The sequence below is a fragment of the Drosophila melanogaster genome, chromosome X (genome assembly GCF_000001215.4).
Source record: "Drosophila melanogaster chromosome X".
NCBI classification, from domain to species: Eukaryota; Metazoa; Arthropoda; class Insecta; order Diptera; family Drosophilidae; genus Drosophila; species Drosophila melanogaster.
This window is the reverse complement of record NC_004354.4, coordinates 18705657-18732553: the sequence shown is the minus strand read 5'-3', so window position 1 is coordinate 18732553 and position 26897 is coordinate 18705657. Positions and strand designations below refer to the sequence as shown.

At 46.7% G+C, this 26897-nt stretch overlaps 3 protein-coding genes and 1 long non-coding RNA gene across 4 annotated transcripts; 3 read left to right on the top strand and 1 right to left on the bottom strand.

Annotated features, from left to right (window-relative positions):
- Positions 1 to 1310: 1310 nt before the first annotated feature.
- Positions 1311 to 2133, top strand: lncRNA:CR45512 (long non-coding RNA:CR45512). The gene is made up of 2 exons (NR_123951.1): positions 1311 to 1384; positions 1705 to 2133. It is a non-coding gene; the product is annotated as a long non-coding RNA:CR45512 (long non-coding RNA).
- A 3848-nt stretch (positions 2134 to 5981) lies between these two features.
- Positions 5982 to 25060, top strand: CCKLR-17D1 (Cholecystokinin-like receptor at 17D1; the record flags this gene model as incomplete). The annotated part of the gene is made up of 6 exons (NM_001103551.2): positions 5982 to 5998; positions 6069 to 6817; positions 18604 to 18804; positions 18859 to 19197; positions 23096 to 23393; positions 23473 to 25060. 6 exons carry the CDS (start codon positions 5982 to 5984, stop codon positions 23888 to 23890), a joined length of 2022 nt encoding a protein of 673 aa, NP_001097021.1. The 3' UTR covers positions 23891 to 25060.
- Positions 6882 to 7640, top strand: CG42302 (uncharacterized protein). The gene has a single exon (NM_001103552.3). The coding sequence runs from the start codon at positions 6957 to 6959 to the stop codon at positions 7320 to 7322; it is 366 nt and encodes a 121-aa protein (NP_001097022.2). The 5' UTR covers positions 6882 to 6956; the 3' UTR covers positions 7323 to 7640.
- Cyp308a1 (Cytochrome P450 308a1) lies at positions 20916 to 22689 on the bottom strand. Its single transcript, NM_133092.3, has 4 exons — positions 22481 to 22689; positions 21887 to 22420; positions 21359 to 21829; positions 20916 to 21297 (listed from the first exon to the last, which is right to left on the bottom strand). The coding sequence occupies exons 1-4, from the start codon at positions 22657 to 22659 to the stop codon at positions 21009 to 21011; spliced, it is 1473 nt and encodes a 490-aa protein (NP_573320.1). The 5' UTR covers positions 22660 to 22689; the 3' UTR covers positions 20916 to 21008.
- Positions 25061 to 26897: the final 1837 nt, after the last annotated feature.

Genomic DNA, 26897 nt, shown 5'->3' with positions numbered 1-26897 from the left:
CGTCTTCTGGCAATGACAAGGAAAGTATCGGGGTCACCAGTCCGCATTTGCAGTTTCCTTCCAATAGATGTTCAACCAAATTGGATTGCTTTGACATAAAATTGGCTGCAGTTAAAGCGCAGCGTTTTCAATTGCACAAATTTAGAAACACCGGTTCCCACTCAACAAGGCACGTTTCAGCTCATCCTTGTTGTCTTACGCTGATCACAAACGTTGTCGTCAATGGAGCCCCAGCCTCTGAACCTCCCAAAGGTCATACATTGCTGAATAGTGCCCCCCCCCCCCCCCCCCCAATGGCAGTGATGATGGCGTGCTCCGGCGTTAAGCCATTGGTCCTGCGTTTCCTGGCAACTCCCCCGGTGAAAGCCGACTGTATACTGAGCACTGTGTACAGTATACACCACTGTCATCAATCAAAATTAGAATCAAAGCACCCTTCGATGACACGCGTAAATGGCTGTTGTTTGTTTGTCTTTGGCGTGGGTTGCGACGGCGTCCCCCTGCGCATCCTCCTCATCCTCATCCTCCTTGTCGTCGTCGTCGGGCTTTTGATGAGCTGTCATTTCTCCGGTGACACCTGAGTGGGCCTTTGTCTTTTTACCCACCCATACCCATACCACCACGCATCGCATCTATATTTTGTATGTATGTATGTACATATGTACCGTCCACGGAGAATTGGAATGCTAGACTGCCTGCCCAGCACGAGCCATGGTTTTTTTTTTTTGTTTTTGCAACCGTATCGAATCGAAACGAAACGAATTGTGGGGACAAGGAGTCTCGCTACGACCTTTGCCACCATAAATTGCTTGCTTTTCATTAATTTTGAGCCCGAAATTTATGACATTTGCTCGGCAAGCTTCAAGCTAATGGCCACAAATCAGAGCATCGCATAATTTGGCTCCTGGCGACTGGGTGGGCTGCTGCTTTGATTTATTTCAGCCACATGTCGCACACATTGTAATTTTTTACCAAAATATGAAAGCGAAATGCAAATGACTGCCATCACACATGAACTGTGTGGGCACAGTCGGCGGCATCCTGGGAATTCGCATTCACTTGCCCAACAGCCACTTGCGTTCCGCTCGTTTCCATTGTGCGGCCCATTCATAAAGATTTCAGTGCGTGCCGGCTAACAGGGCGGATGCGTAACGTCAATTTAAAGGGCTCACAGCAAACAAAGTGGGCTCCATGTGTGAGTGCCGCCGCCTAGCCGGATGCCCCATCCGCACTCCATCCGCACTCCCATGTAGGCCATCGGACGTGTCACGCCTACCAAGTGGCCAGCCGGATGGAGCACCAGTGCTGATAAGTTGGCCATGAAAATAGAGGGTGGAATCGACAAACATATTCTACAAATCCAGGATCTTATAACCAGAAAAACGTAACTATATTCTTCAACACATTCATTTGAAAACAAATAGTTTCAAATCTTTTTCCCATGCATTTCTTGTAATCAGTTTTCCAAGTTTCTCGCTATGTAATCATTATTACCTAATGCTACTTTCGATCGCTTTTGAGCATTCAAAAACAATTAAAACCAAAAATTGATTATTATTTTTCGTATTTTTGAACATTTCTACGGTTCTTTGCAACTGGGCTTAAATTTCATTTGTATTATTTGGGGAACGTAATAAATTAGTCACAACGCTGACATGGTCTATCCCCAATTTGTTCCGGTTAATTCCATTTCAAAAAGGACAGATCTGCCGGAAAAAAGGACCAAATGGCTGCACAGCTCAGCGGAGGAGGATTGCCGCATTCGATGCCGGCTGTTGAAGGCATGCCGACTGGAATTGGAATCTGAATTAGAATGGCTCCCTCCTGATTTGGGGGGGGGCGTGCACAAATATTAATCATTCCACCGCAAAAAGCTGGCAAAACAGTAAACACCAAACGGCGATGGGAGAAACAGGGAGAGAGTGAGAGAGGGAGAGAGAGAGAGAGAGAGCCGAGACCGGGACCATAAAATAATAGGATGGACTGAGATGGGCACTGAACTAACATTTACCTTGGCTGGCCAAAAATAAATCCTGAGAAAAAGAAAACAGTTTACAAATGGCGTCCATATCGCAGGTATTAATACATTTTGCCAACAGGCTGTCCTTATTTTTAGAAAGAAAAGCGTATTTTATTTTTGTTTCGATTATTTGTTACCTTTTTGGGTTCCGTGGCCATTGGACCGCCGCTGAGCCAATTTATATTTCCTGAGAAGCACGAGCTCTGATTGACAGTCCGGCTAAGCGATTGGGCACTCTGGACTCCTGCATCCCGGATCCTTGGGGCAGCCTGATTGCTCAATTATTATCTATCTATGCTTGATTCCATTCGATTTTCCTGCCAGTGCTTGTTTACCAGATGTTTTGAATTATTAAACGAAAGCCGGAACCCACAGCAACCAGGAGAAACCTATCCATTGATTGGGTTGTGTGCGGTGTTTACTCCTTTCCCAAATGTCCTTTTTCCTCTTTTTGCGGCTGGTATTTGCATTGGAATTTCAGGAAGTTGCACCCCCCATCCATCGACTGGACTTTGGGTTTCATATTTTGTGGGTTTCATTTTTCGATTCAATCGCCGAGAGACTCAGCTAATTAACTGGCTAAGTGAGTGGTTTTTCCTCGGGCGGATTGCAGATTGCCGTTCCCTTTGTTTCCCTGGAAAAGCTCCACTCGATTTATGTATTTAGCGCCATTGCCCGCAAGAGCAAAGTACAAAAAATGGAAAAAAACAACCAAAGGCGAGGGCGAAGCTGCGAATAAGCCCCGAGATTGCTCATTTCAACGTAATTCGAGTTTAGAACAACAAAAGGCTCGTAAAATATTGCAGCCAGAACAACGGCAGCCGGCGAGCGGGAGCCAAGTTAAATAAAAGTTTTCGGCGTTAAGAAGGAATTTCGAGTCGAGTGAAAGCCAAAAAGGATTTTGGGCCAAGTCAATAAACCAAAGGTCCTTGCAGGCGGGTCGCTGTTCAGTCTGTCGAAATCCAACCTGGTGGTGGCTGGTATTGACTTGGGACGACGACTACCTTCGGACGCTTCTCTCCCTGGAGATCGCTAATTAACTGGACTTCGTAAATATATAAAATTAACTGGCTAATGATATTTATACGGAGGGGCAAATGAAAATGCCATATCATTAGGCGCGCAACTCAAGCAGTCGGACGACACCTTTAAACCTTCTCTAGTAAACAGTAACCAGTAACCAGTGCCCAAAGCCAGATGTGCGCCCCTTTAGGCCAGCTTTTAGCCGGCTTTCGTTCAGCCGGTAGCAAAAATGTAATATCCATTTGTGTGCTGTGGAAAATCCAAAGCATTTGCCATAATTATCTCGCTCTTCCCGTCCGATTGTGTGTCCCTAAGCCGCCTGCCAGGACCCGTGTGTCCGTCTCCTAATGCTGATTGTGATGCTGAGCATACGCAGAAGTGGGCGTTGCTGTCAGCTTCCGCAGCTGGGACACAACAGAAGACGGCAGCGCAGCACCACGCAGCAATTGAATCCCGGGATGCTCATCCCATGCCCTTCACAGCGATGAGGACGTGGATGAGGGCCAGTGGTTATGGTGACCCCGCTCCTCGGGCGTGTGATATTTTCTTCGACCTGCTCTGCCTACTGGGTCATCTTTAATGCGGCAGGGGTCTAATTATGGTCATTTGCTTGGGGAAGTCCATTTCCACGTTAGTGCAACACGGCTAAAAACACTTTTCACTTTCCAAAACACGCGTTGAATTGCTATTGCGGTTCTTGATTGTATTTAATTGAAAAAAGGGGTATTGTTGAACAAATTTTTTAGGCTTAAACAATGATTTAAGATTGCGAAACGCGAATTCTTCAGCACCTTTCCCCATTAGTCTCTTTAGGTGCGCACCTTTGGACCATTGTTACTGAAATATCTACTATTTTTACTATTTTTGATTTGGCAACTAAAACACATTTCAGTTTTAGCATTTTTATTTATTAACGTCAGTTATTTAGCCAGCGGTCATTAGTGCCTCAGACTTGTCTGTTCAAGACTTATCTTTGCAATTGCAATAGCTGTATAATGGACCTCGTCCACGTAACTGAAATTCGATTAAAGCTCCTTTTCTTTGCCATTTTCCACTCACCTCTGACCTCTGAACTTTAACCGTTTGTAGATGCATTGTCAATCGGACAGAAAATTCAGGTTGGACATGACTCATGAGCAGAACTTTGTGTCAGCGTAGAATCAATTTACAATTGGCAAACTCCGGGGTAGCTTGTTTATTACAGTTCTGACCTCGGACTATCAGAAAGGAATTGAAGGCAGGACAATGTGGCGTAGTGTCCTTCAAGTGGGTGGGTGGTTGGTGAAATGTCTTTGGTAATAAATGGCTTTGGATCGCGGGAACTAGCAGCTGAAATGGACGATTAATTCATTATTCAGGGGCATTCCCCGACATGCTCATTATGCATTCGCAGTGTATCTGTTGCTTCTGTTGCTCTGTTCTTATGGCAATCACTGGGATTACCCATACTATATCTGTATCTGTATCTGTATCTGTGTTCGTATCTGGCCATTAGCGATGGCAACTGTAATTTTCGGCTGCCTGATTGCATTAACGGCCGGCAATCACTACTCCATAAAGTTTTAAAACAACAACTGAGCCGTTGCGAATGCAAATACAATAATTAAAATTAATTAAAGCCCAAAGTAAATAAATAAAATGAAGGCTGGATTGCTAAAGTGCCAACGGACCGACCGACCGCCAGACAAAAAAACAACCGAAACACCCAAAAAACCCAAACTCGCCACTTCGATCCGCCCAACGCTTCTGGCCACTTTAATTAATGTTGCAGCATTATTTATGCGCCCGACAAAGTTTGTCTTTCGCGAGAAGTTCGCCGAAAGAGTCAAATTGAATTAATCAATTTAGGCAAACGTTAACCCACATTTTTTGGTGGAACACTCTACAGCGCGGATGCGAAACTTGCAGATAAAGTGAATCCGTTGGAAAGTTTTCGGTCGCTTGAGCGGCCAAAGAATCCGTCTGCAGTTAATTTGGTCCACCAAAGTCGATTACTCGCCTGAACTGGAGCCCAAATAAAGTTTGCAACTTGCAACACAACCTGTTGAGGCCACCAAAGGCGTGGAAGTGGCAAATAAACCACTCGGGTTTCACTTTATGGCTCCTCCAGTGGCGCGAAGTGATTTATAAACTCGGGTCGCAAGGCAAACAAACGGCGACAAAGTCTTTAAATAATGAGCCAAAGGTGTAAGCTGGAAGATGGAAGATGGCAGCTGGAGGCCCACGGAATCACCGGAGGTCCGCTAATTAAGTTGACAAATGTGACCTTTCGTTGGCTTTTCCGCTCTGGCAGGAGCCACTGATTCCGCAGTTCCTCGGGGAGACATGCAAATTACTCACCCAGCCACTCCAGCCACTCCAGCCACTCCAGCCACTTCAACCGATTGCCAAACATCGTGCGGGCTCAATCATCTCGTTTGCCCCCGAATGTATGCTATGCTATCCGGTGAAAGCGATTTGTCCTTCTCTCAGGCACTTTCGTAGGTTTCTAAATGGGTTTGGCTATACGGGAAAGAACTATAAATAGGGATGTAATGTAATAGGATATAATGAAGTACACCTATTGCTAATCTTCAGTTCAGATTATATTGTATGAACCGTCTTCTTCTGATTCTACTTGTATAGCAGAGAATGCAGGGATTCTACAAAGTAGCCATCTTGCCAATCAATTGAATTGAGTCGTCAAAATATATATTCCGAATTAATGTCCTTCTAACAACGCTCTTTCGATGCCAATTTGTTACCATCACTGAATCGTCGTGGATGACAACAAATCGTCGTAATTGGGTGATTTAGCGACTTTTTTCATATGGTTTTCTCTTAGCCGATTTGTGGGATGTAATAAATGAAGTTCCTTAAACGTGATCAAAAATATAACTAGAGCTACTACTAAGCAGCGAGCACAGCGTGCGATATATCAACAAGTCCAGCTGGCAACATGTTGCCGCGCCTGTGGTGAGTTGTGCCTCTATGTCCTTTGGCAGCATGTTGCGGTCGCTTGGCGCCGGCTGGTGGTCACAAAAAGCGCCGACGCTTGCCGTCAGTGCTTCGCGAAGATTGCGAGGCGCGACACACATCGCGGAACCCGAACTCCATACGGCTGTGCCGACACTCAATCCCGACCTAAGCCCAATTTTTTGTTGCGTGAAGTTGACGAAGTGTGTTGTACTGCTGCAAGTGCAAGTCCCCGATTGCTAGTGCTATTCCGGGATCACAAACGAGCATCCTTCTTCGGCCTCACGATTGACGCCTTCTACCACTACCTGCGCCAGGCGCTGCCGCTGGCCAAGGAGGCTGCGATCCACCTGAATGCCAGCAACGAGATCTCCGCTGTCGGTGACGGGGTCACCATCACAGGGACACCCGGTGATCTTCTCAACTACAGCGGGCTGGAATTGGATCTCGGACTGGATTTGGATCTTAATCTGGACATGGACCTAGCCACTACTCCCAGCAGCAGCACCTTGGCGCCAGCTGTAACCGTCAGGACACCGGGGAACAGGAGCGTGGTGAGGGTCAGTGCCGATGTGCCCATCTGGGTGGTGCCGTGCTATTCGGCCATCCTTCTGTGCGCCGTGGTCGGGAACCTGCTGGTGGTGCTAACGCTCGTCCAGAATCGTCGCATGCGCACCATCACGAACGTTTTTCTGCTCAACCTGGCCATCTCGGACATCCTGCTCGGCGTATTCTGCATGCCGGTGACCCTGGTCGGCACTCTGCTAAGGCATTTCATATTCGGCGAGCTGCTCTGCAAGCTCATCCAGTTTGCTCAGGGTGAGTGGTGGAAGCCAGTAGGCCAGTTCATTTATGTCTTGTCCGTGTCCAAATTAAAAGGTTATCCCAAACTTCCAACTGTGAATTCCGCATTTATTAGTCCCTATCCCCGTGACCGAGCCCCATAATCGCTTGTCAAATGGCCACGAACCAGCACGACCTCGAGCGGATTCGCCAGCAGATCGTGTTGGCCAACATTCAGGAGCTGATAAAGAAGATGACACGTCGCTGCTTCGACGTATGTATCGCTATGCCGGAAATGGAGTTGCGCTCCACGGAGCGCGACTGCCTGGCCAACTGTATGGATCGATTCATGGACTCGGTTCAGGTGGTGTCGAGCCAGTACTTCCGTCGCCGGCGTCGCCATCAGCAAATTCGTTTGTCCCGTTCGACCGCCTCCTCCGCATCACCACCAGCATCCGCATCCGCATCCATGCCCAAATCCGCAGCAGCAAATGAATCTGAATCCGCATCTAGGGCCTCCAATGACGAAAAGGTCAAATAATGGTTAAGTCTAGACAGATAGCCACGTGTGGAGTTTATTCCAAGTCGAAAACGAAGGCTGTTCCGTCGTAGCCCCAGATCCCCAGTGTACTTGGGTGATGGCCACTTGTCCACATTGGTCATCATCCCAAAGCTTTCGAGGATGATTTCATACTTCGAGACCTTTGGGAAGGGCAAGAAGGGGTCGTCTAGCTGGAAATGAAAGTGGATTTTCTGCAGGCGTGGCCATCGATGATTTCTTGCTATTGGTTCTTAACAAAATCCTAGTAGAGTCTTAAGTAAATGACGATTGGCAGAAAATAAAGATGTCGTTCAGTGTACATTCACTATGCTTTGAGATTCTCTTTAAAGTCACCCTTTTGAAATCACTTAGCTAAGCTTAATATTGTATAATATACAAAGTAGTGTAGTGGGGAGAAGATAAGTTTTAAATGACCATACTGTATATTTTAGATTGTGCGCTTGTGCACATCACTTTTCCACTTAGGAAAACTGAGTCTGCCATCGATTTTACGCACAATTTCCGCGCTTATTTATGGCCTAAATCATATTTCGTTGGCAAGAACGCACTATATCTCGTCTCCCAATCTGCATCCGCCTGAGAATGGCCGTATTTTATGATGGCCGCCCGCATTTGCGTAACGACAGTCAGGGTTTCCCCGACCAGCGAGCACCGGGTTTTGGGTTCCTCAAGGGTTCAAAAGATTAAATAGGCCCACGCACACGACACACACACGCACACACACGCACTCGCACACTGTAAATATGCGGGGGAAGCTCTTTAAAACCATTTCAACTCAATGACTGTGCCCAAAACTCATGTTTGGTCCTTGAAAAGTCCAGTCAGATGGGTAAACATTCTCACCAGGCATTAATTTGTGTCTCCAGCTCAGATAAGGGTTGGTGATGTGGGTGGCGATATTCATCAGCTGAGCCCGGTTCAGCCATCTGTGATATGGTTCGCCTTCGGCGTGATTCCATGTCCCGTCGGCGGCAGTGGAACAGAATGAAGCAGAAATGTGGCCCTGACACCTGTCACAAATGCTAATCGGCATTTCGGTTTCAAGGAGCCGAGCGGCATTAATTTGCTTATTTAATCAAAGTGCATGCCATCGGACATTCTAATTATTTTCATAACGGTAAGGAGAGGTCCTCAACCTGTTTCACCTCCTAGGACTCCTTGGAGGCGCATCCAAACGGATGATGAAGCTCAGTCCAGGCCAGTCATCCTCCATTCCCGCAAGATTAATCCAGGCTGATCCCCATTTCCAATGCAAATTGCTCGCCTGCCGGGAGCTCTGCTTCTGCTCAGCATTCTGGTCAATTTCCATATGTACGCAGTGTCGATCTGGGAGCCTACTCACCCTTCTCACCCAGCTCCTGTTACCCTGTTCCTTGCTCCTTTGGCGTTGTAGCACTCAAGTCGCAGCCTAAGCAGTCTGGAATTGCTTTTAACCGTGGCAATATTGCGAAAATCACTCTGCTATGCAGCGTCACGTCGCGATTTTCTTGTAGTGTTCCGTTCCGAAGCCCCTTTCCCCCATCAGCTCCATCAGCTCCGCTAGCTGCTCCACATCCTTTACGTCCCCTCGCCGATCCTTCTGACACCCTTCCTTGCATTTTCATGACTTGTTTCCTGTTTCCTGCGTTTCCGTTTCAGACGTGCTGGTGATGTTGTTTGTCTTGCTGCAAGTTTGTTTTCGGTACTGCCGGAACCGCTGTTCTCTCCTGGCCTCCAACACCACCCCCCCCCCCTATCCACTGCCCCCGGCATCCTGACGTATCCTGGCGTACCCTGGCATATCCATCTTGGCCGCCCCCGCACTAACTTATTAACAACATAATAACAATGGCTGGCAAACAAGTTGAGCGCTCAGGCACACACATGCCAATTTGTTCAGCAAGCACTCGGCGCTGTCTCGAGCCCCAGAAAGGCCCAGAAAAGGAGCTGGCATTCAGTTTCCAAGGATTCCGCGCCCCCATCCTCATCCGCATCCGCATCCTTGTTCGCATTCCCATTCCTTTCCATCTGTTGCACGGGGCGTCGACTCGTGGGTCGTAAATCTGAAAATGTCATCCCTGGCTGGGCTGAGGCACCAATTTATGGCCATCATCACGTCAAGGTGCAGCGATGTCCTGACACGTCCTTCCTGGCTCCCTGTCCCACCTGGCTCCTTCCGGAGTGGGCGTGAACGCGCCCCTGGATTTATGATCGTAATTATGCATTTGTGGCCAGTGGCATTTGCATTGGACTCCTGCCAGTGGCAACCAATCGCCACCCACTGCCATTCGATTTCATCATCTTGCTTGCAAGAGTAATGTTGGCATTGTCCATTACTTATGTAAATCGAAACCGAAGGATAAGCTCCTGTAAGTCCATATTGGTTATAGTTTCTGCATATTCGATCTACCAAGAATTTCAACGAAATTCACAAGCGAGGCAGCAATAACAAGCTCAAAGTTAGTCGGATTATGGGGAGCTACTAAAAATACATAGTTGTTGACTTTTGGCTCAGAATTAGAGGTAATAAAACACAAACCGATGGTCTTTTTTTATGGTCCTTTTCTTTTCGCAAGAAATTCCTCCTCGAAAACGAACATCTTAGCAACTAATATTAGCAACTTTGTATGTTGCCCATACCAAAAAGAGTGTGAAAGGAATGTTTTCTGTTTGATGAACACTTTAAGGCTAGGACATAATCTCAGATAAACTGTTGTCTAATTAACTTAATTTGATATCCAATTAAAGTAACTATGTGTGCTGGTAAGACAAAGAAAAGGTTTCTTTGTGGCGCTTGAAAAGGACATTTGTGTGCGGAAAAGGGTCAAATTGACATCCTTAGACCAAAGTTTATGGCTTTGGGCTTTAGAATTTTCTCTATTCCACTGCTCGACCTGGTTGCACTTTTTGTACCCCAGGCGGGACGGCCTTGAACCCTGACCTGTGGATGGGCCACCCATTGGGCGCGTCCAACTCGTCCAAGTCGCTGACAGCTCGGCAAATTAATGATTAATTGAATTTTCCTTGGCTCTGTTTTGGGTTTTTTTTTTTTTGTTGTCCATTCTATTATTTCTTGTTTTCTTGGCAACACAAATACAAATCAGCGCCACACAGACGTAATCATTAATTAGGCGCGCAGGGAGCTAAGTGTCTCAAGAAATGTGGGCGCAGTGCAATTCCAGCTAGTTTTTCAAGGGCCAAAGGCACTCGTAATGAGCAAATTTATGCACAAACACACAGTTTCTACAGTTTCTGATGGAGCTTGGCAAACATTAAGGGGCCAAATGGCATAAGTAGAAAAACGAATTGAAATAAGAACTAACCACGATGCTCTCGTTTTTCTTATTTCCTATCCCCCCATGTGGGCGGTACATGTTATTGACGCCCAAAGTGCCGCCCCCATAGACCCATGCCACCGTGCCACGCGCCCACTCTTTTTCTTTTGCTGGCTCCAAAGTTTGAACGGCATCTGCAGAGAAACGGGCTTATTTGACTGAGAAGGAGGTAGGAGGTCGGCGAAGGACGCATTTATTTGAACTTATGTACACAAGTGCACATATATACATATATATATATACATACATACTGCGCTGTGTATGCCTGCCATATTCATGTTCATGTTGTTTTCGCCTTTTAATGAGAGTTAACTGAGCGGGGGAACTGGAAACTCCGCGGCCAACGATGAATATGAATGCGCCACTCAACTTAATCCCACTCAATCATTATGTGGCAATCCGCCCAGTTCTTTTTGACCATGGGTCTGCAATTGTCCTCTCGGCTCGTACTCGTACACAAGCCCCAACATTATTTGCACCGAACGTATCTCTGTACCGATCTGAATTCGTATTGCATGTCGAACTCGACACTTTATGGTGCTCCGAAATTGTTTTGTAAGCGAAATAATGGCAAGTTATGACACCCAGTGTTACACACAATTGACATGGTTATTGATTTTCAATTATATAAATATTTGCAACTAAGGAAAAAAGCCTCTGCTGCCACTGCTGCCACTGATGTCCTGTGGAAAAAGCATTTAAATACCGTGTTCATCGGCAATCTGTGTGCGCTTCTGTGTATTTTCAATTTGCATACACCTGCCCATGAAGAGGCGAAAGTGATGTGTTAAATGAAAATATGCTCCTAATAAACGTTTTTCATCGGTTTCCCGTATAATTGTTTTCTGGCTTTCAACACTACACTGCACGAAATTTAAGGCTAACGCGCGAGTGGGGAGCGTGTGGCATGAAATCAATTTCATTCGTTGGTTTTAAAGCCCCGTGTCCCATTGATTTCGAGGCAAAAGCTTATATTTGTCAAGATCATAATCAAAGCTGTCGGCCATTAAATAAAATGCTCAACGAGAGAAAAGAAACCCATTAAAAACTGAGCGAATTAAAGCGATATAAAGCACCATTTTTTGCGTGTGAGTATTATTTGCGTGGCGAAATGAAATATACTCCTGAGCTGAATTAATGAGACCCGGTAGGCGGGTTGAAGTGGGTGGGCTTTGCGGACAGGCATCTTAAGGGCGCAAGGACATCGGGAACATGGAACACGGAACACGGAACACGGAGCATGGAGCATGGGCACAAAGGGAATACAAATGAAAGGTGATTTTTCAGCTCCCTTTGGCCTTTTGAGGATTTCCATGGGGAAACCACAAAGTGCGGTTGACAGGGCCTAATGTGAAATTAACATGGCTTATATGCAACGCATACTGCCCTGTTGCATTCATGTCAGCCACACACACACACACACACATCCATGCACCCAAACACCGACAGCTCAACCGTCCATCTTTGTGTAGCGGGTCAAGTTGCCATCAAGAACACGGTTGTGCCACTGCCTCTGTTCATCCTGTTTAACAGCCCGGTATTGGATCCCGAATACCAGCCACCACCCTCCGCTCCCTACAACTTGCCGCAAATTTCCTTGGACCCAATTTATTTTGCAATTTATCGCTGGATAAAAAGTGACTGCGAAAAGCATTTCAAAGCGGAGGCGCAGGACATTGAAAAAACAGTGCCATGACAACAATTACGGCGTGTTTAAGTAGCCCGTCTGGGTGAAAGTCACGCCGTGAACTGCCACTTTCTCCCCTTCGTTGGATGGCATAAAAGATAGATTGTTTATAGTTGGTATCAAAAGGAAAAAGGCCTGGCCAATGTCGCAGATTGAATTGAGTGCTCTGGAGGGAATCGGGGTCACCAAATGCTGGCCTCAGAGTCCAGAACGCCAGCTCTAAGACTTGTATTATTATGGTATTAAATGGTCAGGGACACCAGAGTACAACTTTAAAGTATCTTGGTATAAAGTAAAGTATGCAGTTTTAATCCTAAACTTGGCTCAAATGACCTTATATTCCACCATTTTTAAGTAACAGTCCAGTAGATTTCAATGCATCACAATTAGAAATGAATTCAGCCCTGAAGGCTGAAAAATAAACCCAATTAATAATTTAAAGCTTCGGCTGAACGATTAGCATGCATTATTAACACTCACAAATATATGCCATAATATGTACTTTTATGTAGAGCACTCTCAAATTGTGTCACATTCAGCACATTCCTTTCAGTTCGTTTAATTAAAGTGTCCAATAAATTAACGCTCGACAAGAAGGACAAACTTAAATGCACTTCAAATGGCGCAGAACCCATCAAGACTTTCCATCAATTTGCAAAAGTGTTGGCCAAAAGTGAGGCTCCCCACCTGGGAACTTTGTTTCCGTGAACTTTGCACCGGCACGCGGTGAACGCGAAATGCATTATTCACTTTTATGTCTTTTTCCTCAACTACTGTCCGGGACAAAAAAATCAGTTTGCAACTGAAGAATCTTACCTCGACTCGAACTCCAATTGCGATGTCCTTGTTGCCCAGCTCTCAGCTCCTTGATGATGCAGCGCAGCGGCAGTTGGGCTCTCCGTAAATCGAGCGACATAAAGCGGTCACCCAACATTGGCCATTCGATGGGAGTGTGACAAAGCTCCCAGCTAAACTTCCCCGGCCATGTCATGCATGCGAAATGGAGTTCTCGAGAAGCAGCTAGTGAATCTTTAATGGATTCATCGATTGCGAAGCGAAGGAAGCTGCAAAACTTTCGGTTTTTAAGCCACGCTCGGTTTGGTAGTTGGACACTCGATAAATTTACCCAATCACCAGAAAAATATGCAACAGCTTTTGGGCTTCATTCTACTCTAGTTTTCCAATTAAAATGCAAAGTTCTAGAGTTTCCAAAACTCAATGCTCCTGGACCCCCATCCTCGCCGGCGTCGTCATCCTTGGGAATGGAGATCTCACTCGATTTGGCCATAGAGTGTGTAGGACATTTTAATTTGTTGTGTTTTACAATTTGCCCCCATACAAATTCATGTCGATTGAGGCTTTTTCGCCTGAGTCCGCTCAGTTTATGGCACTTTTATAACTCACATGTATATATGTATATATGTATGTACAGACAGGCGAGGACCCCCGGGGCGGTAAAAAGTTGCTCTTTTTTTTCGATGGCCTTAACTTGGCGTATCAATATGTGGGGGGGAAAACAATGGGAAGCAATTTTTTCAAATAATTTCACAGGCGAAATCAAAAGGAAGCAGCCCGGGAAGAACAAGAACGCGCGGCACATCGACCATCTGATACCTCTTGTCTATGCTGGTGCGGTGTCCATTGTGGGCGCCACAAGTGGAGGGTAGTGATCTGTTGATACCATCGACATTCATCCGAGAAAAAAGCGTATCCTTGTGCCTTTTCAATCTGGCCATCTTGCCATCCGGCCATCCAAGCATCGGCTGCCATCGAGCGTCGAAAAGGCCAAACTTTTGCACAACCGTTTTTTATTGTTGACTCAAATTTGGAATTATTTTTATTTGAGCACCGTGGAGGGACACACGCACTGAGTCCATAAAAATCCACTTTCAGTTATGTGGCAGTGGGTGTAAGTGGAAATGCCGAAAGATGGACTTATTGTCATTGAGTATCATCGCATCGAATGGGGCGCTAAATCAAAAACAACGACCAGAGGGCAATCCGGAATTGGATTGGTTTCGAAATCTGGAATTCGCGGTGGGGGGAAATTGAAAATGGGCCATATTTTGGCAATCGATTTGCATGCGCCGCTTAAAGTCATTTCCAATTCGATAATCATAATTTATGAAGCTGTTTTGTATTGCAATTTTCGCATATAAATTACATTAAATATTTACGTCAGCCGTGAAAAATACATAAATAGTGCGTCTCTGGTGTGTCCGCCGATTCCGCGCGAGTCCTTTGTATCCGCATATCCTGTTCAAACAATACTGCGCTAGAGTCGAAATCCAAATATTTGCGCAGCAAATGAAAAGCATTTAAATCCGGTCGCAGAGGTTAACCGTAGTAGTTTTTAAGCCGCCTGGCTGCCGCAACCGGCAAACTTTTCGATCCACTCTCGCGACTAGCGAGCAATTAGCTGCGGTCGCATTTCATTGTGCTACCCGCTATTTGCACTAAACTTTACACTCATTAAACAGGCGAGAAATTATTGCAGCGAAGTGTCCGGGATTAAAGTGTTGCATCCCCATCCCGCTGCCAGTCGGATGATGATGAGGCATGATGGGTTTCTGCCAGGTGGTCGCACTTTTAATTGGTATTCAACTTTCTCCTTTGACCCTCACAACTCGAAACATGCTCGTAATTTACCAACCAAAATAAGCGAGTTTCCCAGTTCCGTTCCAACTTCCTTGGTCACCTCAAAAGCTGAAGGCGAGAAGCCTGTTCGCTAAGCTAAGCCGCACTCAAAGGTTGGCTCTGTGTTTGCCTTACCTTTGCAGTTGAGATGAAGATAAACAGAAATAAATGAAATGTTACATTTGTGTACCTTGAAAATATTCAGAAGCCATGTTTATAAATGAAATTATACATTTATACTATATTTTAATGCAGTGCCTGGGAAAACTCTAAGACATTGGTGTTGCATTAAAAATAAAGTGCTTAAAAGTATGCAACACAGAATTGATAGTACTGCATTAGCATGTTGATTCATCTGAATATTGAGTTACATACCCCACATGTTGTACTTATCAGATAATTATTTGATTTACATGCTTAAATCATATCAGTGCTAGCTTACCCAGAAGCCCTAAATTACTTCTATCCCAAGACATTCTCTCAGTGTACATGCGGTGGGTATTCCCAAAAGTTTAGGAAAATTGCCCGTGGCATTTGGCTTGCCAGAAACGGATGCCTGTCGAAGTGCAGCTAGTTCTTTTGGGCAAAGGCCAGTTATACTTTTGCGGTTGTTAGCTTAATTTAATGTAACTTTCGACATGGTCAGATGGAGTCGAAAGGTGAGCGGTGTATCTGGAGAAGATCGAAAAGCAAATAACCAGCTGGAAAATGTTTGGCCACAACCCTCTGAGAATCCACTTGGCCTTACGAGTGGATGGATGGTTGATGGGTGGAAACCGGAGCACACGCACAGCACAATTAGCAGTTATGAAAAGTTGAAAGTTCATTTTGTGCAGCAACAAAACGAAAATGTGATGAAAAGTTCGCACTGACCTTTTGGAATTTTTCATTGTGAACGAAGGAGCTGGCCGAAAATGATTTTGCCAAAAAGCCGTGGGCGACAATAAACAGATGAAGTCTGAGGCATGTTTGCGGTCCACTTAATTGCAGGCCAAGAAGCTCATGAAATACCCTGGTAGCCACAAACTGGTTGCTCCATCTGCAGACCAAACGAAATTATGGGATTCATTCGCAGAGGGAATGTGCAACAAAGCAACTAAAATGTGAGATTTTCCATTTGAAAGCCCACACTTTCGTTCGATTTGCCACAATTTGCAGCATGTATAAAGTTATATCCGTACTGCCATGATATTTCTGCATGGCAGAACCATTTCAAGTTTGTCACTCGAACACGCACCCAAGTGCAGAATGCCGGCATGTGAGGATGCGAGGATGCGAAAATGCCAGGACACGCGGAGGTGGCCGGTGGCTTTTCGATAGCGGAGGATGGTCAAGCCACGAGGGGCACCGAAACGGGAACCCGGCTCATTGTCATTTTCCGACCCGAGTTGGCTTTGAGCACCTGAGAACCAGTCGACCCAGTCGACCCAGTCGACCCAGTCGACCAGTCTACCTGTCTACCTGTCGACCAAATGTGGACACAGGCTCCATTCGAGATGGCTGCTCGTCAACAGAGCCATCAAATTGTCATTTTCCGAACAAACGCGTTGGTTTTCACTCGAAATTGGCCGAAAAATAAATGTCCTTGTAAATCACTCGACTTTTATCTTTAAAATATGATTTAAATTCAGCGAATAAAATACCCAATAGCTGATAATTTATGCCCAATTTATTATGAATTAAAAAAAAAAAAAAGATATGAAGATTTGATATTAAAATGCCCAAAAATACCATATATATTACCAATTTTATTGATTAACATTTGCTCATTTCAGTCATAAACAAATCCTTTGATAAAGCCAATAAAATAATATTTTAAAAAATTTTAAACCAAACCCAAATCATAATATTAATCTTATGCACACCAAACTAAATGTTGAATTGGCAAGACGAGAATGCTAATAGTACATAAATCACAACTTATCACTTTGGGAAACAACCATTAAAAATGCTATTTAAAAGCAGACAAACAGCGTAGGATGGCTGGTACATTTTTACTGGGATTTTGCTCTCCTTTGGCAATCTGTCATGTTTTTGAAGTAGGTCCTCGTCCTCGACAGCATCGTCTGCCAGATAAGAAATGCATATTTAATAATTTTATTCTTTCACTCAGCAGGGGCCCTAGGAGCTTAGCTTGTTTTATGACTGCGACAAAGTAATCCTGTGCAAAAGGTAGGAAGTGGGAAATCACTGGTTCCAAAGGGGCAGATTATCAGGGATACAACAGAGATGTGCTCGACTTAGCTGGCATTATGAGAAGCTCGTGTGGAAAAATTGGCCCCAACCAACACACAACACAAAAATGGGCGAAGCCAAAGTTCTCGATGTCGATGTTGTTTCCCTTCAATCAGCGATTCAATTTACGAGTGCCAAAATTCGACACAGTTTTCCCCTTAGCCATTTTGCCACTTGCCACTTGCCACTTTTCACTGCCGGCTGACACGCCCCATCCGGAATGCCGCGAAAATGGGCGTGCGAATATTTTGCCTTTCGCTGAATTCATTGTTGGCCCATGGCCCACGTTGCGGTCCGGTTTCTATTTTCAGTATATCCATAAAATTAACATTTTTGTTGCGGACTCTCAAAATCACTGAGCTATGGTCCTCGTGGTCCTCCAGTTTGCATTTCCCAGCGAAAAGGGAAAGGGGCAAGAGGTAAAGTGGCAACGGGGTAGAGGGTGCGTATATGGCGGCGCCACGCGACGGAGCTAAATTTAATTTTGTTAATGAGCTCGGCCCCTTTCCGTTTCATCATCCCGCCAATGGGGGCAGCCAGCCAGCCAGCCAGCATGGCGCAGCCACACTCTGCCGTCCTATTATTTTGCATTCGCAATTCTAAAAGCCTCAACCCGTTTGTGAGGTGGTCCGTGGTTCCAGAATCCACTTGCCAAGTGGAGCGAGTGTGTGTGCGTGTGTTTTGGCCTTTATTGCGCTCTTGGTGCCCGCCAGGATTAGACTGTGGATAGGCATCGGGATTGGGATTGGGTTGGGGATGGGGAATGGGGAATGGGAATGGGAATAGGGGATTGCCATTGGGATGGCGATTAGAACGACAATGGACCATTGCCGGAAACACTTGAAAACTGTTTCGTGTTGGCTGGGGACTTTGATTAAAAGCGGCACCATTGCTATCATAGCGGCAAGCCGAAAAGCAGAAAACAAAAACAAAACAAAAAAAATGAGGGAAAATAAACAAGTTGGATCTGACAAAGACATTAACATTTTAATTGTTCCGGCAACGCAATGGAGTCGTGGACCAAGCGTAACAATTGCCAATGAGTGAGCTCGAATAAAAGTTTATGGGGTGGAGGCGAAGGGCAGTCGGGAAAATGGCCATTAATATTGGAGCCATAAAAGTCAAAACTTTTCGACGGGTGGCAAATGGGAGGCGTGGATTAGCAATATATCCCATGCCGCCAGGAAATTGACCCTAGTCATTATTTGCCACAGAGATGATTATGTTAGGCAATAAACAAACTTAAGTTTTGAATCTGCTCGATTTGTGAATGAAAACGCCAAAAATATACATATATAATCTAATGTAAATATTTTAGTTATGGATTTTGAATGGCTTGGATTTTTGTATTGGTTGGTAACTTCTCTGTTTTTCCAATTCATTGCAGCTGCCTCGGTGGCCGTTTCCTCCTGGACACTGGTGGCCATCTCTTGCGAGCGCTACTACGCCATTTGCCACCCGCTGAGGTCGCGCACCTGGCAGACGATCAACCACGCCAACAAGATCATCGCCATCATCTGGCTGGGCAGTCTGGTGTGCATGACGCCCATCGCCGCCTTTAGCCAGCTGATGCCGACCAGCCGACCAGGTGAGTGTGCGCCAGGATAACACTAATTCAGGAACTAACCCCCTGTCTGGTCAGGACTTCGCAAGTGCCGCGAGCAGTGGCCGGCGGATAGCCTCAACTACGAGCGGGCATACAACCTGTTCCTGGACCTGGCCCTGCTGGTCCTTCCTCTGCTGGCTCTGAGCTTCACCTATCTTTTTATCACCCGCACCCTGTACGTGAGCATGCGCAACGAGCGAGCCATGAACTTTGGCAGCAGTGGGCCGGAGGTCACCACCTCCTCCTCTGCCGCTGTCGCAGAAGCCGGTAGCCAGCGACGCGCCAACGGAAGCCATTGTCAGTCCCTCGACACGATTGTGCCACACCAGCACAATCCTCACCAGCAGCACCACCACCATTCCCAGTACTACTATGGTAAGGGGTTTATGCTTATTTTTTGAGATATTCGTAGATTTTTTTTGTCAGCCAGCTGGGTCAAAGGGAATTCTGGGTTCAGAGGGTTCAGTGGCGTAGCATTAATAGTTGCGACTGTTGCCGGGGGTTGGCAGGGGGCGTCATTCGGGATTAGCTCAACTACTGAGCTTATCCGCGGACCCAAAGCCCCCGAACTGCGTCACACACAATTTGCACGGCAAAGTTTCCCACGCACGAAAAGATTCGTGTGTCTACGACTCCTGCCTAAATCGCGGAAGTGAATTGAATGGCTGGCTGGGGGATGGGGAAAGGGGGCTAAAGCCTGGAGGAGCACTCTGTCCAAGTTTTTCAAGCGTGTGTACGAAGAGACAATAGCAAGCGAAAGCTCTCCCGGCGTTTTTACTTTCATTTGCATTCGCATCGCCGGCTTTAAGAGCACCACCCATGGCTAGATGGCCCCTTCTCCCATCTACGGCGTCCTCCATCCTCTCCAGCTGCGGATGCTGTGAATAATCCCCAGATTATGGGCACAAAAATTCTAGGCAGCCCAAGGCAAAGCCGGCGCAAATCAATTCTGCTAATTCGCCTTTAATGCCGCCTTAAAGCGTGCTCCCAATATATACATATCTCTATGTAAATTTAGAATATATTGTAGTATATGCTCGTCTGCAGCAGACATGCTTGACTGTAAATATAGAACAGTCCCAGTGGAGAGGCCTGCTGAAGAGGAACCTCCTCGGTGCTCCACCATGGATGCGAGTTGATAACGTGACGTGTATGATAAATGCACACCCACAAAGCGAAGTCAACCGTAGAGTCCCCGTGGAAATCACAGTGAGCCTACCGAGCAGCGAACTTACTTTAATCTTCGAGAATATTACTCTGCCTCTGGTCCAATTAATGTTGAGAAGAGGAGCTCCTGCCACGGAAAGATGGAAGCACTGAGGCAATGGAGCAGTGGAGCAGTGGAGCAGTGAGTCCCTGGGCGACTCATTTGCATGAAAGGGTTGGCGCCTCCAGGTGGTAAGTCCTTTATGCGAAATGGAAAGTGTGCATTAGCACCTTCACTTGCGCCGCACTGAATTATCGCAGCACTCGAGAATTCATCGAGCGATTCATTTCCTAGGCAACTGACCCCGCTTGACCCATGGACCAACACGGACATGCCAGTCCACCCGCTGCTGAAAAAGGTCAATTTAAATGCCGTAAATTATGCACGAGACGAGCATTTAAGCGCTCGTTAAAGGCCGTTATCCCATTGCCAGGATTCTCCACTGGAGCCCGTCGGACGCGTGGCACTCATTTTCACACATACTCGCACTCCGGTCGCCTTTCTGTGTGACAATAAATTTGATTAAATTTTTAACTTTTTCGTTCCGTTTAAGGCCATCTCGTTTGACATAACCCCGTCATAAATTTCCAAGCCAAAGAGCATTTATGTGTGTTGGCTGGATCGCAAATGTCCCATCGCCGAACAAGCTGAACATTTTCATGGAAATTGCCATATTATTAGCAGCTTCACATGGCCCCCACTATTCGTGCCAAGAATCCGCATGCTATCCATCCCCAAACTGCGCGCTTGATGGCAATTTAAATTATGCTCAGCTGAACTACTCGCCCAACCGCAAACGGCAATAAAATTGCGAGGTATATGGTCTCATTCCGCACTTAAGTATCCATTTCCCCCTTACATGTATCCCAAATGATTCCCATCACATGCTGGTAGCTACAAATATAGTATCCTTTCCATGTAACATCTACAATGTAGCACAAATTTTGTGATATATGGATATAATCCCTTCATTGCATCATTAATATCTACGTGTCCTTCTCTTGAAACTCAGCCAAATGCCATTCCTGCTGGCGGTGAGGAAGGTGAGCGGAGACACCTCCACCCTGCACTGATCCTCATCCGCCAGCTGGACGCAGTGGTCCTGCAGTAGTGTGGTCAGTGCAGCCTTCGTCTGGAGCAGGCCAAGTCGCATTCCCGGACACATTCGTGGTCCAGCTCCGAAGCCCAGAAACCGACAGCCCATTGGTGGCTGATTTAGAAAGCGTTCTGGACGAAACTGGTTGGGTGCCGGATACAATGCGGGATCTCTGAAATCGAAAAAGACTGTAGTTCGTAGACAATCTGAAGTCTCACTGAAGTGTCACTCACAAATGAATGGCCTGAACCGGCAACACCAGCACGGTGCCCAAATGCACCTTAAGTTCGCTGCTCGCTCCTGATTTCTGATCAGGAAGGGTGAATGTCTTGGTGCAGCGCTTCTGCAGAGCCTGCATGGCCGGATGAAGACGCAGTGCCTCCAAGAGCGCAGCTTCGCTATAGCGAAGTTCACCCAGAGCCACTGGATCAATCAGATTGCCAGCGTGGCGCTGGGCCACTTCATCCAATTCGATGTGTAACCGTCGCTGTGCATCCTCATTGAGGGCCAATTCGTAGAGGGCGAAGGCGAGTAGCATCGCCGAGGTTTCGTAGCCCTCCAGTAGGAGAGTGGTGGCATGTCCAGCTAGCTCCTCCTTTCCCAAGCCTCTTTTGCTTTCCGCCAGCCATTGCAAGAGGTTGTCGCCACCACTTCGGGCTTCCACCAATTCCCTGAACCAGTGCTGCAGGGGCAGGGGTACGTATCTGTATAAGTGGATAGTGGATCAAAGGTTACACATTGGCGAGTTCCACATTACCAACCGGTGGCCAATGAGTCTACCCAATCGAGGCGTGTGCAACAGTGACATGGTCTCCAGCAAACTCCAAACGCTTGGCTGAAAGAGCGGAGCGAGCCATTCCAGCCAGCGACTTGGTTCATGAGCCACCCTCATGTGAATCCCCAGGCAATGTGCATCCAGACCGAAGATCGCGGAGGCAACCACTTGTAGCGTATAACGCGTGGCCAAGTCCTTGGCCTCGAAGCGTCCAAGGGGCACCTGATCCCGGAGCAACTGACATGCTCTGGCCACATGCGGCAAGGTCTGACGCACTCGGCTGGGTGTGAAGAGCGGCACCAGGTCGGCCCGCAAGACTCGCCAGCGGTCTCCGTTGGCGATGAAGGGATTGTGGCTAGCCAGGACATCGCGCTGGTGGTCCACATAAACGGCGTTGTCCGCACAGTCGGCAAAGTTACGGCCCACCAGGATCTGGCGCAGCAACTCCTGGTCACGCACCAGAATGGCGGGTTCGTTAAACAGGCGATAGAAACCCACATATTTCAGGCCCGGATTCCGACTGTCAAGAAAAGTTCATTGCACGTGGCCTTGAAGGACTCTTAAGATTAGTGTATCTTACGTATAGATTTCCTGGTAAATCTCTCCATATGAGCGGCGGCCCAGGGCAAAGTCCAACATATTCCCAACCAATGGCCAGCCAAAAGGTGCCTCCAGTCCCAGGCGACGCCAGTGATTGCCCTGCCATTTCCAAAACAGGAGCGTGGCGGCCAATAGGATAAATAGCACCAGTGGCAGCATTATCGATGAGCATCTGAAAAGCTTGAAAGGCACAATCCCACTCAACTTGCATTCCCAGTTGAGTTGAATATCTCAAAGCAGCTGAGAGTGAACCACGTTGCGTGATTCCATGATTGCGCCTCATTAGCCACGTAATTGCTGTATATCAATCAACTGACGGGTATGTTTCAATCACGCAAGATTCGAGACAGCTAGCATTGGGCTTTGAATTAATTTCTATAACCACTATGACTCAATATGTTTTCGGATAATAATCTTAGTATTTCAACTTATATGCATTGTACACATCCATTCAGTTTTAATTTATTTAGTGCATTTCTTCTGTTCAAAATTTTGTTTTTTTTTTCTGTGCTTAACATTCAATTTGACAATCGTATCCATTTGCGAGTCAAATCAGATGTGTTTTGTGGATACCCTGTAACTTTCCATCTTGCAGATTACGGCCACTGTGGCAGCAAGCGGCGATTGATCAGCGGAGGAGGACCCTGCGAAGGAAGGAGGCATCTATACTGCATGCGGAGCGCATCCGTGAAGTCCCTGCGCCATCAGCAGATCAACGGAGGAGGTGGAACCCTAAGTGGAACTGGAGCTGGAAATGGCGAGTGCTGCAGCCGGGTGCACAGGATGCGCCAACAGATGCAGCTGCAGCAGCAAGGCTACGTGAGCGACAATGAATCCCGGCGCAAGTCATTGTCGCAGCCCAGTCTGCGTATCACGGAAGCGGGACTGCGGAGGTGAGTGCTTCAGGGTATTCTCATCCACATATGACCGACCGATTCGTGTGTCGATTTTCGCTTTCACGGTACCTTGCAGATCCAACGAAACCAAGAGTCTGGAGAGCAAGAAGCGTGTGGTCAAGATGCTGTTCGTCCTAGTGCTGGAGTTCTTCATCTGCTGGACGCCGCTGTATGTGATCAACACGATGACCATGCTCCTTGGGCCGACGGTGTACGAGTACGTGGGCTATACCTCCATCAGTTTCCTCCAGCTGCTGGCCTACTCATCCAGCTGCTGCAATCCGATCACCTACTGCTTCATGAACGCCAGCTTCCGGCGCGCCTTCGTGGACACCTTTAAGGGGATGCGGGTGTGCGAGCGCCTGTGCGCTCCCTGCTGCTTCTGGCGGCGACGCTCCAAGAACGAGACGAATCTTTCGGTGGCCGGTAACTCCATTGCGCTGGCCAACTCGGTCATGTCCAGCCACACGATCCTCGAGAGTCCGCGACTCTGAGCCAGCCGCCGCCGACGGCAGATGGCCGAGTCGGAGTCACTTTAGGTTAGCAATGGGTACGGATCGGGAGCGCTAATATGTGATGATGCAATGTAACTGCAATAGAAACTGTGGTTGTCAACGACATTCCGCCGCGTTCTGAATGTGTGTGGAAGTGGCCAGATGGATAGGTGGGTGGATGGAGGAGGTGCCATGGCAATTGCCCCTCCAAATTGCTCTTCATCTTACCGATAAGTATTTTAATATATGCGTATGTGTGTATGCTTAGAGTTGCGCTAAAGCGCTTTATTCCGTGTGTGTTATTCGACTTTGACCTCGCGTTCCATGTGTTTACACCTTAAGGTGGGTGCAACCAGTCATGCCAATCTAAATTGAGATCGCCACACGCTATGGGGAATGGAAAGTGCTCAGCTGGATTAAGATTTTTAAACAAACAATAGGCTAAGAAATCAGCACAATGGTTTCACGACATGGTCACAGTATGTCGTGAGCCAACAAAATGACTTCCAAATGGGGGGCGCTCCATAAAATTGTTTTAATTTATGGAAAATGGTATATGTGTTGGAAGGATTTGTTGGTTCAAATCTGGAGTTGGGTCAAAAGTTGGTAAACAACTCATTTGTCACACATGTCGTATGAGTGATATTTACGCAAGCTATCCGACCATTGTGCTGCACTTTCTAATTTTATTTCCACACTTTACGTTCCAAAGATCAATCCCAAAAGTAAAAGGTATTCTGATCACGGTGCAGTGAAAGGTTTCAATGAATCAAGAAGCATTTGACAGCAAGCTGATTTTACAGGGTACACAGGGAAGTCCCACTCTCAAAAGGATTCCCATCATTCAAAAATGGTTGTCAGACGGAGCTTATGGAGTGGCAGACACTCCGAGGTCCAAAACTAAATTAAGAAACCCAATCGGGTGCCAAAATCCAATTTTAAGTAGACGAAAGTAGCTGGAAATGCCAATCGGATATATTCGGGCGGGATTAGCATTGTGGACTTTAGGCACACTAAATACACAAATGGCATAGTATACAAACAAGCGTTTCATTTTAGCTCTCACCCACTTCAACGAAAACTGGTAATTGCAATTATTAATCTGATATTTGTATATGTTTAGATCTTGGTGTTTTTATGTAAATACGATGCAATCAAATCGAATAAAATAAAACGACAACTTACTTCAGGTTCATTCAGCAAAGTGTTGTATACTTTCGGGCTGCTGTCTCTCCATTTGGGCCAGCCAACTGCCCGGCTTATTTGACCAGGGCGTCCATGTAATCCAAAAAGTAGTCCATGCCGGAGGCTAATTGATTGCCTGCCAGTTCGGCCTCACCTCGGCATTAACTCCGGAGCCCTGCCATTTGGGCCAGCATGGCAACTGGATATTTTGGGGGTCAAAGTGCAGGAGGATGGATGCAAATCGCACACATTGTTGACCATTTCCTGCTAATGACTTGGGCATTAATTTCGCTGCTGCATGCGATGGTCCCTGGTAAGTGGAGTGGCATCCAGTTATTGAGCTGTCAGCCACAGAAAAAACTGTGTGGCAACCGGGAAATGGTGATAAGGGTATGAGGATGAGTTCTATTCCTCGGCCATCACCATCCCAAGTCAAGCCAATTCGAGTAAAGGCGGCAACGCAAATAGCCATAGCCATATCCGCACAAAGTAGGAATGAGTCTCAGAATGAATCGAAACCAGACGAACTGGCCATGGGATAAATCAATTGCCACTTTGAGGACAGCAAATGAATGGGTCTGTGGCCAGGCCGAACGCTGATTGATGAACTACAACTACGAATCCGCCGGAATAATCCGTAGCAAATTCCAGCACTGTTTCAATCGCAGGTACCCTGAGTCCTTTGGTCCTTTGCGGTCTGCCTGGCAATCACTCATGATTGCCGAATGCCTAATTGCCGTTGCCATTGAAATTCGCCCAACTGGCGTCCGCCATCCCATCCCATCCCATATTATCATCCACTGCAAGTGCATGCGTAATCGGCTTGGGTGTAATCATCTGAGTTCCTCCGCTCATTCACTCCGTATCGCACATATCATTCCGTACGGCACATGGGCGAAACGACCACATCCAACAACCAAGTGTCCTTTGTTGCCCCGCCGTGTGCTACGTGACAATTACCACAGCTATTACACGTAACAAACGGAGCAGGGAATCTTCTTTGTTCCTGCATCTCTGCCAGCTCCATTCCCCTGCGAGTTTTAACCAGATCATGGTCAACTGGGCCATGGGCAGTGGGCCGTGAGCTATGGCATCTGGTCCCTCATCATGGACTGACGATGCCTTTCGGGTCACGTATACCACGCCACCGGTTGTCCGGACGACCACCGGTTGGAGGAACTAGTGCCGAGTAGTTGGCAATAGTCTTGCAGGCAATTCCTAATAAACAAGCAGTCCACCGGAATGGCAGGAAATTTATAAAGTATTTATTATGGCGCCAAGTGGTGGAATGGGGGGGGGGGGGAAACGGGCCAAGGGATTGGCCCCCATGATGGGCAGCTGTAAATCGCAGATGACTACGACGCTCCCTTCTCCCGCGGATCAGAAATGCCACTGTGGACCATTTTATTGATGTACTCAACTCGGCTGGCAGTTTGGGAAATAAATGCCTTTCGTTGCCGCTGCGTTTCCTAAGCCCTTGTAACAGATTGCCCAACATAATCCGATTTATTAAACGAATAAAAATATTGACAGCAGACACATCCAACGTCCCGTTGCGAAATCGGTTGGGATAATGCGATAACGCTGTGCGAACGCTTCTGCACATTTCAAATGGATTGATTTATATTTTAAACAGATATTTCGTTTATTTTGATTAGCTAAATATTTACCCAAAGCGAGAATGATAGGCAATTGAAGCAGGCTTTAAATGTGTAGGTACCATGATGAAATAATACAATAGTTTGTGGCATTAATATAGGCAATTGCACGATAATCGTAGTTATATAAATATATACATATGACTTGATATCAAGTGGGAATT